This window comes from Sceloporus undulatus, chromosome 6 (genome assembly GCF_019175285.1).
Source record: "Sceloporus undulatus isolate JIND9_A2432 ecotype Alabama chromosome 6, SceUnd_v1.1, whole genome shotgun sequence".
NCBI lineage: Eukaryota > Metazoa > Chordata > Lepidosauria > Squamata > Phrynosomatidae > Sceloporus > Sceloporus undulatus.
Genome location: NC_056527.1, coordinates 106,186,573 through 106,201,400, shown reverse-complemented (window position 1 = coordinate 106,201,400; position 14,828 = coordinate 106,186,573). Strand labels below are relative to the sequence as shown.

The 14,828-nt window shown below is 43.1% G+C and overlaps 1 protein-coding gene across 2 annotated transcripts in view; it reads left to right on the top strand.

The window, feature by feature from the left end:
• PRKCG (protein kinase C gamma) overlaps positions 1-14,828 on the top strand; it is a 60,942-nt gene that overhangs the window by 31,353 nt on the left and 14,761 nt on the right. For both annotated transcript variants that reach the window (XM_042471433.1, XM_042471434.1), the window contains exons 3-9: positions 4,712-4,794; positions 5,893-6,004; positions 9,652-9,783; positions 12,708-12,864; positions 12,977-13,111; positions 13,555-13,642; positions 13,937-13,966. In XM_042471433.1, coding sequence (XP_042327367.1) covers positions 4,712-4,794; positions 5,893-6,004; positions 9,652-9,783; positions 12,708-12,864; positions 12,977-13,111; positions 13,555-13,642; positions 13,937-13,966 — 737 coding nt within the window. The remainder of the gene's footprint in view (positions 1-4,711; positions 4,795-5,892; positions 6,005-9,651; positions 9,784-12,707; positions 12,865-12,976; positions 13,112-13,554; positions 13,643-13,936; positions 13,967-14,828) is intronic.

Here is a 14,828-nt window from a genome sequence, read left to right as displayed (position 1 = left end):
TGCCCTAAGTCAGAAACAACTTGAAGGTGCACAGCACAAGCACACTTTGTGTGTGCTGGTTGTTTTGTTGGGATGCGGAGGTGAATTGATAAGATGCAAAATGGGCAAGACCTTTAGCCTTAGTTATGGAGTAGGATGCTTCAGAGAAAGGCCGGAGGTGGGAGAGGCAAGTAGCATGGGAGGCCCCGAACCTCTATACTTGTGGGTTCTCTTTGTGTGCAAAAGTCTTCTCTGCCCCCCCCCCCTTCTGACTCTCCCCCGCTGAGCTGGGTACTTGTGGATTCGTCCCCCGCCTGTTGCCATGGAGATCCATCTTCCAAATCTCAGGCCTGGAGATGCTGAAGGCAAAAGAAAGAGTAAGGGGAAGGGAAGGGAGAGCAGACACCCCCTCACCCTGCACCCACAGATGAACACCCAGGATCTGCATACACACACCCATTCCCCAAAATCCCACTCCACTGGTTTCCCTTGCCTGAGCTAAACAGAAGACCCCCTAGTTTTGTGCTTGAGATCAACAGCTGTGTGTTTTGTAAAATATATTTTGTAATATACAAAGTCCTTTCCATATAGGCATAGTTGTTGTTGCTGTGTGCCTTCAAATTGTTCCCAACTTAAGGTCACCCTAAGGATAACCTATCATGAGGTTTTCCTGGCAAGATTTGTTCAGAGGATATTTGCCATTGCCATCCCCTGAGGCTGAGAGCATGTGACTTGCTCAAGGTCACCCGTGGGTTTCATGGCAGAACTGGGAATCGAACCTTGGTCTCTAGAGTCATAGTTCAACACTCAGACTACTATGTCACACTGGCTCTGGTTCTTTAAAAATTCACATGTGGCATGGTTGGCTAGGAGAGCCAGCATGGCATGGTGGTTTGAATATTGGGCTACAACTTTGGAGACCAAAACTTTATTCCTAGTTTAGACATGAAACCCACTGGGTGATCTTGGCCATGTCACATACTCCCAGGTTCAGGGGAAAGCAATGGCACACCTCCTCTGAGCAATTCTTGGCAAGAAAACCCGATGATAGGTTTGCCTTAGGGTCACCATAGTCAGGAAAGACTTTTGAAAACAAGCAACACACAAACATGGTTGGTTTGTAACTCATATGACAGCAGGACTTTCAGAAACTTCCTAAGTTTCACCTGTCACAGTAATCTGATCCAGCACTACTGTCTTGAGATACCTTTGCTGAACCTGATCCTCTGGTCTGTGCAGGGTAACAACTGTTACACACTAACATACACACACACCCCAAATGTGAAGACAGAGGGCCTTTGAGCATTCATAGGTAAGGCATTGGGTTCATAACCAATACTCTCCTCAGTGTTTCAGTACAAGATATTCAGATCTTTCTACATTTCATTTATCTCAGTAATATAAACCAGACAGTGTTGTCTAGGGATACTTTGGAAAACTTAATCCATTCCTCTTTGCCAGATAACAAAAGGATCTGATGCAATACCATATCTAAGCCTTTCTCAGATGGGCATTGAACACCCTCCAACATTTCAGAGAGGAAAAGCAGGATGTTTGTGGTCAAACAGAGTATGGTCAAGTTGGCAAAAATTGTTAATGAGGAAGAACAAACATGCTAGGAGAGGCTGCAGCAATGTGTTTTTGCCTGAATCTGTTGAGAAAGGCTAGATTCCTCCACCTTCACTCCTCTGTTCCCAATTCAGTTAGCTGAATGCAAACCACGTTTGCACTTTAAACCCAGTTTGCATTAATTGGAATAAGCTGAGGATGAAGGGGGAAGTGGGAGAGGAAAGAGAGAAATTGGAACATTGTAAAAGCAGCTGAAAAAGCAGAACAACAGAGGATTAATCAGTAGTCTCCTGGCCAAATTGGGACGGTTGAAGGTATGATATAAACCAGAAGGGGGTGAAATCTTCCCCTACTTTAACTATACAACTTTAGTTATTTATTTAATTTTTTATAAAGTGCTTTTATCAATTATGTATCACCTCAGGAGTTCTGGTGCGTCGAGAGGCAATAAATACATGCCTTGAATAATAAATAATACTTCTATCTGCAAGTAGGCCTATGAAATTTTCTTGCCTTGTTGTGAGATCTGCTTTTAACTATTCTGCTACAAGTCCTTGCGGGACTATACTCTCAGCTTTCCACTCCATCACACAGTACCACTTCAGTCAGCCATACCTATTGTTGTGTGCCTCCAAGTCATTTTTGACTTAGGATGACCCTAAGGCAAATGCATCATGGGGTTTTTTTTGGCAAGTTTCTTCAGAGAGGGTTTGCCATTGCCATCCTCTGAGGCTGAGGGAGTGTGACTTGCCCAAGGTCTATAATTAGGTTATAAAGGTATATCATATCTCCCTGTATTCCCAGGTCTGTGAGTGATAAGATGATTCTAAGAGACTGTAGTGACTGTGAGTGCAAGGAACCACAAGGATGATTATATCAACAAAACATTTTGCATGGAGTATAAAGTCATAACATTATACTCAATGCAGGATGTTCTGGTGATATAATCAGCCCTTGAGCAAGTCACTTAGCCTCAGAGCATGGCAATGGCAACTCCCTCTGCAGAACCTTGCCAAGAAAACCCCATCTTAGGTTCGCCATAAACTGGGTCACTGTAAGTCGGAAACAACTTGAAAGCACACAGCACACACACACACACATACACACACAAAGTCATAACACTGAGAAGAAAAAACATGGCCAAGTGCTAGAGCATTATGTACAGAAATTCCAAAGTTCAAGTCCTGGCATCTGTAGTTTTTTACAAAAATGACCATGTAGCAAGCTATATAGCCCAAATCCAGATTATCTAAAGAACTTTATTCTTCTATAAACCCTGACTGTGCTTTGAAATCTGGGGAGGCCCTTCTCCCTGTCCCACCATCCTCACAGGTACATCTTGTGGGAACATATGAGAGTGCTTTCTTGGTGGCTGCTCCAAGGTTCTACAACTTCCTTCCTGGAGATATTAGCCCTTCTTGCTATCCTTCCATAGGCTGTTGACATCCTTTTTGCTTTGGCAAACCTTTGAAGGTTGAATTACTCAGTAGACAGGGTGTTTCACGGGGCTGCATTGTTTATATTTGTTGTTTTTCTTTAGAAAGGTCATGTTTTAACTGCTTTTAATTCTATTGATAGTGTAATTATATTGTAATAGTTACACTAATAAATTATCACCAACTTCCTAGAACAGCTACTCAGTGGTTCCCAAACTTTAGTTTCCCAGGTCTTTTGTACTTCAGCTCCCAGAATTCCTGGCTATTGGTTAATTTGGCTGGGGCTTCTGGGAGTTTAGGTCCAAAACATTTGGAGGAACACAGTTTGGGATCCACTGAGTTACATAGTTACGGAGATGTAAGTAAGTAATGTCTCTTGGCCTGAGGTGTCCTTCCAGTCCACTTCAAGAACCAATGGATGGTTTGGGAGAAGAAGGTCCATTCAGCTTCTGACCAGGGTACAAGAAGGATGATGTTTTTTGCTTGTGAGCAAGACTGTGGCAAGGACCTGTGCTTGGAGTCCTGCTTCTGATCCTCACAGGCAACCTTGCTGACTGGAAGGGGGTAGAAATTTCATTCTCCTGACCCAGTTGCTATTTCTTAAGTTGGACTGGTGTGGGGTGTGTGTCTTTATTTAGGTTTCCAGTAAGGCTATGTAGTCTTACTGAATGCAGACCAGTTACAAATTTGTAACTCTAGGGCCCTGTTTGCACTGGCCAGAATACTCCGGGGGCAGCCTGGAGTATTCTAGTCCTGGAGCGACTTGGGCCTCCCTCCATAATCGTGGCCCTCCATTCCAATGATGGCCAGGCTGTTTGCACACTTGTCCAGGTGTGCTGTCTGGTGGCGGCGGCAGGTTGCTCATTGTGACCTCAGGGCAAGCAACCCATTCTGTCATGGGTGCACCAGGGAGCACAATGGCACACATTTTAAACAGCCAGCTGGTATCTCTCTGGAGGGCTCTGGTGATTGTTAAAAGTCTGTTTTAAGAGGGGTATGCCCTGGCTCTGGTGCTGAATGTGCTGGATGTTGTCTGGACTGTTCACACCAAATCACGGGTTTTGGTCTGTGTATCATCGAACTCTCCACTAAGAGGATAGGGGGAGGATGTTTTATTTGGCCCATGCAGACAAGGCCCAAGGTTACAAATCCATAAAGATAACATTCAATAGTACAATAACATCACAAATCCACAAAACAGCAGTACTTTTATTGGCCATCCAAAATGCACAAAATACATGATGCAAGGTTTCAAAGTTCAACTGGCTTCTTTATTAGACAAATCAAACAGGAGAAAAAATCGACAGTGTTGTAGGCGCATGCCTGTAACATTTATATGATGTGATTTTTTTCCCTGTATCTGCTGTAACTTTTGTAAACTGCCTTGTGCCCCCTGAAGGCAGGATATAAATCATCATCATCATCATCATAGAAGTAATAGGAAGGGGACTTTGGAGAGCTACAGTCAGCTAGAACAGATGATACTGGGTGTGATGGCCTGATTTAGCATAAGACAACTTTTTTGGGTTTTGTGTTGTCAGACCTCTGATACATTCATAGTCTTGATACAAAATTATCCCCAATTAAAAACAAATCTTCCTTCTTTCCTTGTCCTTTTATTCCCATGTTGCCACTTTCCTTTTCTTCTTTCCTTTCCCCCTTTCCTTGTCAAATGTATTCCCTTCACTCAAACCTCTTTTTCTCTCCTTCTCTCTTTCCTTTCTCAGTGTGCAGCTTTGTCGTTCACAAAAGATGCCACGAATTTGTCACATTCGAGTGTCCAGGAGCTGGGAAAGGACCCCAGACAGATGTAAGTGACACCCAAACTGGAAATATTGGGATTTTCAGGTTCTCAGAAAGATGTGAGCAGTTTTAATGGGCAGAATTCTGCAGGGCAGGATTGGGAGCCCAAGCAGTGTTTCGGGTCTTTCCTCCACTCCAGGTGAGCGTCCCGGTTTCCTTGCTATTTATACAGCTGACAGAGGGAGCAGATATCTTCGTGCGCCCAGTGTCCCACTTCCCTTGTCCTTGGCCTGGAATCATAGGAAAGGAATGAGAAAGGATGGGAGGGTTGGCTTGTCTCATCCTGCCTTGCTCCTTCCATTGCACACATTTCCGGACATGTCCTCATACACGGCGAAAGCATAGGTCATGCAATTTCAGAGGCTTCTGTGCTTGTGATCAGAGCTCTAGAGTAAAGAGTTACTTTAACTCTGGGGGAAACCAGAGAGGTTGTTTGATTGTGCTGTTAATATTGTCTGTTCAGGCAAGATGTGCAGATCTTCTTTCTGTGGTTGCATTCCATACAGCAAAAAGTGCTGTTTACAGCTGCTCTTTTTCTTTCTGTGATGTTCCACTATCTGCATTCTCATACCCCCCAACATTTCAGAGAGGAAAATTGGGACATTTGTGACCAAGCGACATCAGAGTGTGGTCAAGAGGTCAAGAATCATTTATAAAGAAGAACATACAAGCTAGGAGAGGCTGCAGCTGTTTGCTTTCACCTAAATTTACAAGGAAAGGCAAGATTTCTGCCTTTCCTCTCCTCTTGCCCCTGCTGAGTTAATGGAATGCAGACTCCTTTTGCAGTTTGAACTCAGTTTGCAGCAACTGAAGTAAGCTGAGGACAATGAAGGAAGGTTTGAGGAGGAGAGAAGAACTGAGACATTATTTAAGCAGCTGCAAATGTGGAACTAGGTTTAATAGGGACAGTCCCAGACAAATTGGGACACTTGTGGGGTTTGCATTCTGCACTGGTTGCCAGAAAACTGCTAGTATGCAGATCTTTCTAGAGGTGGTGAGAATGGAAATGGGGAAAGACTTATGTGGTTTCTGTACATTAGAGAATAATGTTCTAGGTCTCATCTTCACTGATGATTTATACATCTCTGAATTTCTCCTTTTATAGGATCCTCGGAGCAAGCATAAGTTCAAAATCCATAGCTACAGCAGCCCAACCTTCTGTGATCACTGTGGCTCCCTTCTTTATGGGCTGGTCCACCAGGGAATGAAATGCACCTGTGAGTAAAGCCATCCTCTGAAGCTGTGTGGTCCCATTGCACTAGAAAAACTGAGCCATGGGCATTGTAGAAGGCGTGGTGGGGAGACTTATTTCATCAGAGGATTGTTGCACCCTGGAGATAAAGAACAATGAGCTATGATCACAAAATCTCAGATCTTTCAACAGGATTAAGAAAAAAATTCAACAGGATTAAGAAGCTTCTCTACAGCCCCCAGGGTTCCAGCCCCTCCTCATTCAATTTTTTTCTAGGCATTTATCACCCGACCTTCCGATGGCCCAGAACCACTACAGAACACAATAGTTTGCCTACACAACTTCCTTTCATACTTTAAGACCTTTCCAGCACTGAAAAAAACTGGCCAAAATAAAACCAGAAGTGATGTGATATCGCTTCCAGTTATGTCAAGTTTTGGCCTGTTGGATGGGGGTAAAGGATTTTTTTAAAAAAAGCCCCTTGTCCCCTCCATAGTTGCCTACCCCTGGCCCTTTCACTCTACAGAATTATAGCACTATGGTTTCACTTTATGGGAAACCTTGGGATTTGCAGTTCAGGGAGGGACATTTAGATCTCCAGCGCACATATCCCTAGTGCCTCATCAGACTTCCACCCTCAGAATTCCATAGGATTAGTCATGACAGTTAAAGTGGAATCATAGTGCTATAATTCTTGTATTATTATTTTTTTTTGTAGTGTGAAAGAGCCTCAGAAGTGGACCACTTTGTCTCCCAAAGAGGAGCTACATCACACAGTTACAGCAGTTTGATTCCATTTTCCTGGTCATGGCTTTATGCTATGGAATTTTGAGATTTGTAGTTTGGGAAGACTTCTCTGGTAGAGAACTCTAACCTCAAGCGACAAATCCCAGGATGCCACAGGATAAAACCATTGACAGGATGGAATCAAGCTGATGTGACTGTCCAATTTAACTCTTCTGTGAGACATCCACAACATAGGAAAAATAATGTTAATAAACCAGCTTTCCCCCAGCTTAACACCCTCCAGATATGTTGGGTTGCAGTTTCCATCACCCAGCCACCATGTCCAATGTCCATATTGCCTGCAGGGCGATGGAAATTGCAGTTCAGCACATCTGGATGTGCTGGGTTTAGTATACTTATTACTCCCACATTGCAAATATCTTAGTAGTTAGGAGAGGCTCACTTATGTTGCAATGATGGTTGAGACACATCTGTGTTCCTCTTAGAGCACTTAGGAGAAGTGCTCTATAAATGTCAATTAGTCTTACAAAGTAGACTGATAAGGCATTGAGTATATTACGCAGGATGGTGTTAAAATTATTCTTGTTAAAATTAGTTCTGATTTAGGCTGGATCATATATATGCAGCTTGATGAGCTGAAAGACTCCTGAGGTGGTAGAATGGAGTGTACTACTTCACTCTGCAGGTGGGAGATACCATTTTTGAATGTTACCCTCAAGGAAACAGTGTGAAAGGAGAAAATGAGAGCATCAAGGAGAAAGATTCTAGCTATGCAGTCACCCAGATGGTAGTTGTCTACTTGATGAAAGCCTCTTCTTCTTCTTCAACACGAAGGAAGATTAGACAATGTGTTCCTCTCATCTGCAATCTGGAATGCAACAGTCTGCTTTCCCACCTCACAAATCTATGACCCCCCCCTCCACTTTACTTGTTTTTGCACGTAGAGATGTAGAACTAACTGTTCCATGGAGTTAGGATAGGATTTTTTTCATGACTAACACCACCTGGATTGATGCCCACATGGACATTTGCTTCAGGCAGGTAGCATCTAATTGATATTCCTGGGCATGTATGGGGCAGAAGCCTTTGAAAAGTGTATACCCATACTCACTGGAAACTAAAAATTCTGAATCTAGCCATTGAAAATACCATATTTGACATGAACCCCTCCAGGTATTATGCACACTAGTGATACAGTGAGGGCACTGTTTTTGGATAATTTGTACATCTTCTTTTCTTTAGCATTTTTTCTTATGCTGAAGGTGCCGATGGAGGCAAGATGAGGGCAGAGGCACTGGAGGTCCTGGAACCAGAACTAGGAAAGGCTGACACGTGGGACTCCTTGAAGCTAGGCTGGCTACTGCAGTACTAAGCAGAATGGCGGTCTGTGGGCTGGTGCCAGTCCATGAGCCATTGGATGCCAGTCTCTGGCGAGTTTCTGGGAAAGAAAGAATAGTCAATTGGCCCTAATATGGTGCCGGTCCCTGGCACATTGGTGGGAAAAACTCTGCTGGTCCATCATATCAGAGCACATAAAAACACTGGGCTACTGAATATGTTCATAAATACCAACTTGTTTACTCATGGGAGGAAGTGACTAACATTGTGAACACGTTCTGTCTTCCTTCTCCTAAAGATTTAGGGTAAATTGCTGCAGTCATTCTTCCCAGAGATAGAGCACAGTCCTCAATGAACCTGCCAAATATGATAAAATAGTCTCTAAAATAGGCATAAAAACATAGCCAGAATCGATCTTATGTGTCTCCAGTGAGATGGTCAGAAGGGGCAGATGAGAGGGCGTCGCGCCATCCCAGACATTTTAGATGATTAATTATCTGAATTTGAGTCCTTTAATTCATTTTATCAATTGATTGGAAGAAACAGTTCTTAAAATATTTTCCTTGTACCTCTAGCACCTAGTTGGATTACTGATTTTAAAGACTTTCTGTCCTTAAATGCTCTCAGTTTCAATTTCATCTGAAAGAATGATAGTAATTCTACAGATATATGATTTAAATTTACTTTTGTTTTTATTGTTATTTTTTAAACAAATAATTGCTTTCTGAAGCTTTGTTGGTGGTCTTTGACTCCATAGCTTTTGGGATACAAGTGTTTCTCTGTATTCAGAGATCAGTCTCAAAAAGACCTTTCACAGGTATGCTCAGTTTACATGTAAGGCATATGCATTAATGTAAATAAGTGCACACCAGAACAGTTATTTTATAACACATACGCATATTGCAGTACATACTATCTTAGAAGGCACATTATATCAAAGATGAAGAAGGAATTCTTTTTCAGAACTGAAACTTTTACATATAGATTTGCCCTGTACTAAAATATATATTTTTAAAAAACATGTTGCTTTCTGATTAGTTGGAGGACACATTATTGTGACTCATAAATTGTTCTTTATTAAAAAGGTGATTATTGTATATGCTCATGTGTAAGTCTAGAAATTTATGTAAAAAAATACCTTAAAAACCTAAGTCAGCGTATCAATGTAAGTACTGTATTTTAACTCTTGTATTGAAAAAGGAACCATCCCCTGGTGAAAAGCAAGAGTGTAATTAATCTCTTTTGGAAGCACTGACCACCCTCTACTTTGTCATTCATCTAGCCTCTGAATGAGCACAAGCAGTTATGTCTACTGGAATTTTGTAAGCTCTTTGGCATTATTTCGCTTTGCTTTGTCCTTTAGATCCATTTTTACATGCCCTTAAGTTTTACCTTTGACTTATCCATGGGTCACATCAAAATCCATCATTTTGGCCCCCCAACCTGCCCTCAACTTATACAAGAGGCTGACTCTCACGGTTGAGTATATACGGTAATCACTGTTTGATTAATGTTGCAGGTCTCATATGGAATTGTGTTGCTTTCTGTGTTTTTCTGATCCCAGTTAACAGCTCTTGCCCTCTGCAGGTTGCGAGATGAATGTGCACAAACGCTGTGTCCATTGTGTGCCCAGTTTGTGCGGCGTGGACCACACAGAACGCCGGGGACGCCTCAAACTCCACATTGAGACATTTGGGAGTGATGAGATCCGTGTGACTGGTAAGGGAGTATTTAACTGAGGTGACTGGAGATAAGAATAGGACTCCCTGCTACCATAGGAAGTTTCTTATCTTCTTTAGATACCCTGCACTCCAGGCAGATCCATGTTCAATCTTAATTGGGAGGGGTCCAGAAACAGGGGCTTTTCTGTGGTGGCCTCTCAACTGTAGAATATCTTCTCCAGAAATACTGTAGCTCCATTTGTTCTGTCTTTTAGATAGCATTTCACAATGGTTCAGTATGCTCAGGTATTTGGTAAGCTAAGTGAAGACTTCTTCTGTGGCTTTTACATTGTTGTTAATTGCCTTTCATATTTAGAAGCCAAAGTATATGTGATGGGGATGATGCAGTGCTATAGCCAGCCTTGCTATGAAGAATGATAGAATCATAGAGTTGGAGGAGATCCTAAGGGCTATTCAGTCCAACTCCCTGCCATGCAGGAACACACAGAATATTCCTGACAGATGGCCATCCAGCCTCTGTTTAAAACCCTCCAAAGAAGGAGACTCCACCACACTCCAAGGCAGCCTATTCCAATGTCAAACATCTCTTACCATCAAGAAATTATTCCCAATGTTTAGGTGGAATCTCTTTTTCTGTAATTTGAATCCGTGTGCTAGTCTCTGCAGAAAACAAGCTTGTCCCATCTTCAGTATGACATTCTTTCAAATCTTTAAACATGGATATCATGTCACCTTGAATCTTCTCAAGGTTAAAAATACCCAGACCCCCAAGAAGGCCCTCATAGAGCATGGTTTCCAGACCTCTTACCATTTCACTTCCCCTCCTCTGGATATGTTCCAGCTTTCAATATGTTTTCTTGAATTGTGGTGCCCAGAACTGGACATGGTATTCCAGGTGAGGTCTGATCCAAGCAGAATAGACTGATACTGTTACTTCCCTTGAACTAGACATTATACTCCTGTTGATGCAGCTAAGAATTGCATTGGTTTTTTTAAGCTGCCACATCACATTGTTGACTCATGTTCAACTTGTGGTCTACTAAGCTTATGTGGGAGAGCCAGCCAGTCAGGTAGGTGGTTTGGGGCACTGGTTGGGTCAGGTAGATTGGCATTTGCAATGACAGGAGGACCCACTGAGAGCTTGTAACTGGAGATTTTCCTCTTCTAAGAACATGTCACCCTTCTGCTATGCCAGAATCTGACAAGCCTGTTTCTCAAAAAATTCTTAGCAGATGCAAACTAAGCATCATAGTCACAGAGCTTGGAAACATTATGTAAGAGGGCTCTAAGTTCCAGAAGTCTCCAGCATAGCTCAATATAACGTCTGGCACATTGGACCCTCTCTGCATCTCACTCAGAGATAATTCCAGCACAGATTGCAAAGTGGCCCTAGGAGACTTCCAGTGGTATGAAGCCAGAATTCAAGGCCCTTTATAGCTTTTTATTGTCTCCCAATTGCAGACCAGAACAGAATAAATTATGCAAATACTTGTTCAATTTGCATAATGTATGGAAAATGTTTTTAATATATAAAGGTTACAGGATACAGCTTCATGTGCATGTAGTACTGAGTCTACCTCAGTGTAGAATCTTTTTATAAGTTTGTGCACAAACAAATGTTATTTGACCCATCTTTAGTCCCATAACTGATTCTTTAGATTGCTTTGTCTTTTCTTCTTCATTTCTGTCTTAGAAATGTACTAATAGTGCTGTATAATTATAGCAACAAGATTAATAGGTTAGATGCAGACTTAATTATTCTTAGATCTGGCCTATTGAAATCAGTGGAATGTAAGTTAGTTGTTGAGAGCCAGCATGGTATAGTGCTTATTGAGTCCAGTTTTTGAATCCTACCTCAGCTATAAAAACCTACAAGCTGACCTTGGGTAAGTCACTCACTTAGGCTGCATCTGCAGAAATTATGCAGCTTGACACCACTTTAACTACCATGGCTCAGTGCTATGGAATTATGGGATTTGTAGTTTTGTGAGACATTTGGCCTTGTCTCAGAGAACTCTGGTGCAACAACAGACTACAAATTCCAGGATTCCACATGATGAAATTAAAGTGGTGTCGAACTGGATTATTTCTGCAGTGCAGATGCAACCTCAGTCTGAGAGGAGAGCAATGACAATCCTCCTCTGAACAAGTCTTGCCAAGAAAATCCTAAGAGAGGGTCACCATGAGTGCAGATTTGATTCCCAGTGGATAGCAGGGACCCACTGTATTATGAATTTAAGATTCGCTCATTTTAGTGTGTTTACTCTCATTATTACTGAGTCTAGACCCAACTCTTTTTTTATTCTCATTTTCATGATGATGATTATTAACAACCAGCTGAAATGATAGGGGTTACTTGCTTAGGAAGCCGCCTAGATCTTTACAGGAGGGAAGAAAATCTTGTGGAATGGCAGCAAATGTAGCAAACAGCAAGGGAGCAGGAGGGTTGGATCTGGCTGGGGCTGAAGAGCTTTAGTAGTGATTGAGTTAGTGGAGGCTGGGAGCCAGGACGCTTGGGTTCTATTCCAAGCTGCAGAACTTGACATCCCCCGCCTCTGCTTTTCACACCTTCTCTTGAATGCTTTCTCTCTCTCTCTTTCTTTCTCCCTCATCCTGGAATCAAGCATGTAGGTGGTGAGAAGAAAGCCATCACTGCAGTTTTCATGACAGAAGGGGATTTCCTCACCCACCCCTCTACTATCTTCTTTACGTCCTATTCCATTCCCACCCCCTACATATGAAGGCGGTAGCAATTGCTGCCACATAAACTTTCTTGGCCCACAGCAGGTGGCCTGGGACAGACGCCAAGAGATCCTCCTCCCTCCACCCACTAGAGAATGCAGGAGGTCTGTCTTTCCGCCTACTCACACTCTCCTCTGATACTAACGCTGCTGGAAGCTAATATTCTGTTAAAAACTAATACTGTCTCCCCCCCCTTTCTTTCTTCCTTTTCTTTATCAGTTGGTGAAGCACTGAACTTGATCCCAATGGATCCCAATGGCCTCTCAGATCCCTATGTGAAACTCAAGCTGATCCCTGACCCTAAGAACCTAACCAAACAAAAGACCCGGACAGTGAGATCCACTCTCAATCCGGTGTGGAATGAAACCTTCATTTTGTAAGTCCTGCAGTGTATATGTTATTGAAGATGCTGGAGGGTAAAAGTGCTGAGGGGTTTTATCCATTGAACCATTTTTACTCTGTGACCCCCCAATCTTCTATCTGACCAGCACTCTGCAGCCAGGTGACATGGAACGGCGGCTCTCCGTTGAGGTGTGGGACTGGGACCGGACAACCCGCAATGATTTCATGGGAGCCATGTCTTTTGGGGTCTCAGAGCTTTTCAAGGGCCCTGCGGAAGGCTGGTAAGGGGATACTTGGGGGGGGGGCAGAAGCAAAGATGGAAAAGAATGACTGGCAGCTCAGGGGACACCAGTGGTTCATTTTCTCTCTCTTTCCCCCTCCGTCTTGGTGTCTTTTTGGGGTTTTATCTGTCTGCCTGGATGGTTCCATCATCTGTCTGTCTATCTATCTGTCTATCTGTCTATCTGCCTATCTCTATCTGATCTATTGAATCTATCCAACCATCTTCTTATCTATATAATCTCTGTCTTACCCTATCTTATTCTATCTTACCCATGAAATCTCTCATTTTTACTTCCATCCCTTCTTCACTCTGCTCTCCCATTTCCATGTCTTTCTTCCCCCCCCCTCCATCTTCTTCTCCTCTTTCTTCATAATCCCTCCTTCCTCTTGTTCGCCTCCCTTCCTTCCCTGCCCGGTGTCCCTGTCTGCGTTGCTGTCCCAGGTACAAATTGCTCAATCAGGAGGAGGGCGAGTATTATAGTGTCCCTGTGGCTGATGCAGAAAACTGTGGGCTGCTGCAGAAATTTGAGGTAACCTCGTGGCTTCCTGGGCACAGCTTGATTTGGCCCTCCCCTGGTTCCCCACTGTGTGCCAGCCCAGTGCAAACACAAAGGCCATGCCACTTCACAGCTGGGGGGATGCTGCTGCTGTGAGGAAAGAGGAGTGGGGTGGAGGGAAACAGCTATGGACCACTTTATCTTCTAGGAGCTGTGAAGGGAGGTCAAGTGGGCAGTCTGGCTTGCTAACTGGTGTTGAATCTCAGATGGGGTGGGAAAGAGGTTACTAGTGCATCTCTCTAAAACCTGCTCTTTTTGACTTTTCAGGCTTGCAACTTCCCTCTGGAGCTCTATGAGGTATCCACAGTTCCTTCAATTCCATCCACCCGTCTCCTGGCACAACAAGATGGGAGTGAAGGAGGGTTTTTTTTGTTTGCTGCCCATAGGAATCAGTCTTAGAGCTGATTTCTATCACATTAATATGGGGAGAAGGACAACTTAGGGGGAATACCTATACTTGGTTAGGCAAGAAGTCTCTCAAGTCCCATCTAGGGTGTTTCAAAGCTGCTCACAAAATAATAGAGATTAGCATCTCTGCTTGTTTTATCCTCCCTGTATCTGGTGATCGGAGGCATGCTGCCTCTGAACATGGAGAAACACAAATGTCTTGTGAGCAATAGCTATGAGTATGCATAGCCTCCATCCTCTGTGGGCCCTATCACAGCTTTGTAGATCAAGTCCTGCAGGAGAAGAAGTATTCCCTTTTGTCTTGTTTGCAATAGAAAGAAAGGTGAGTGGTGAGCAGTATGTACTAGAGAAAAAAAAGACAAAGCACTGGAGAGAAGACTAGCTAATTCTGTGCTTCCCACATAGGGCGATATCTTGCATGTAAGAAGCTTTCTTACATGTGAGTAAGACCATTGCTCTTCATAGTCTCGGAGGTCCTTCCTAGCCATCAGATCTTGTTAACTGGAAATATTTGCATTGGAGTGAGAACTTTCTGTATGCAATGTGTGTGCTCTAGTGCTGAACTATACCCTGTTTAATATTGTGTGCTTCTATGTCCGGCCTCCCCGCAGGTGTTCACAACCCCTGATTTTGGCCCTTGCTATGCAGAGTTCCTCCAAAGGTTCACTACTTTTTTGGAAAGTGTTGGTACTTTTGCTCTTTAAGAGATATCTGCATCTCACCAGCTTCCATTTTAATCATACCTAGAAAG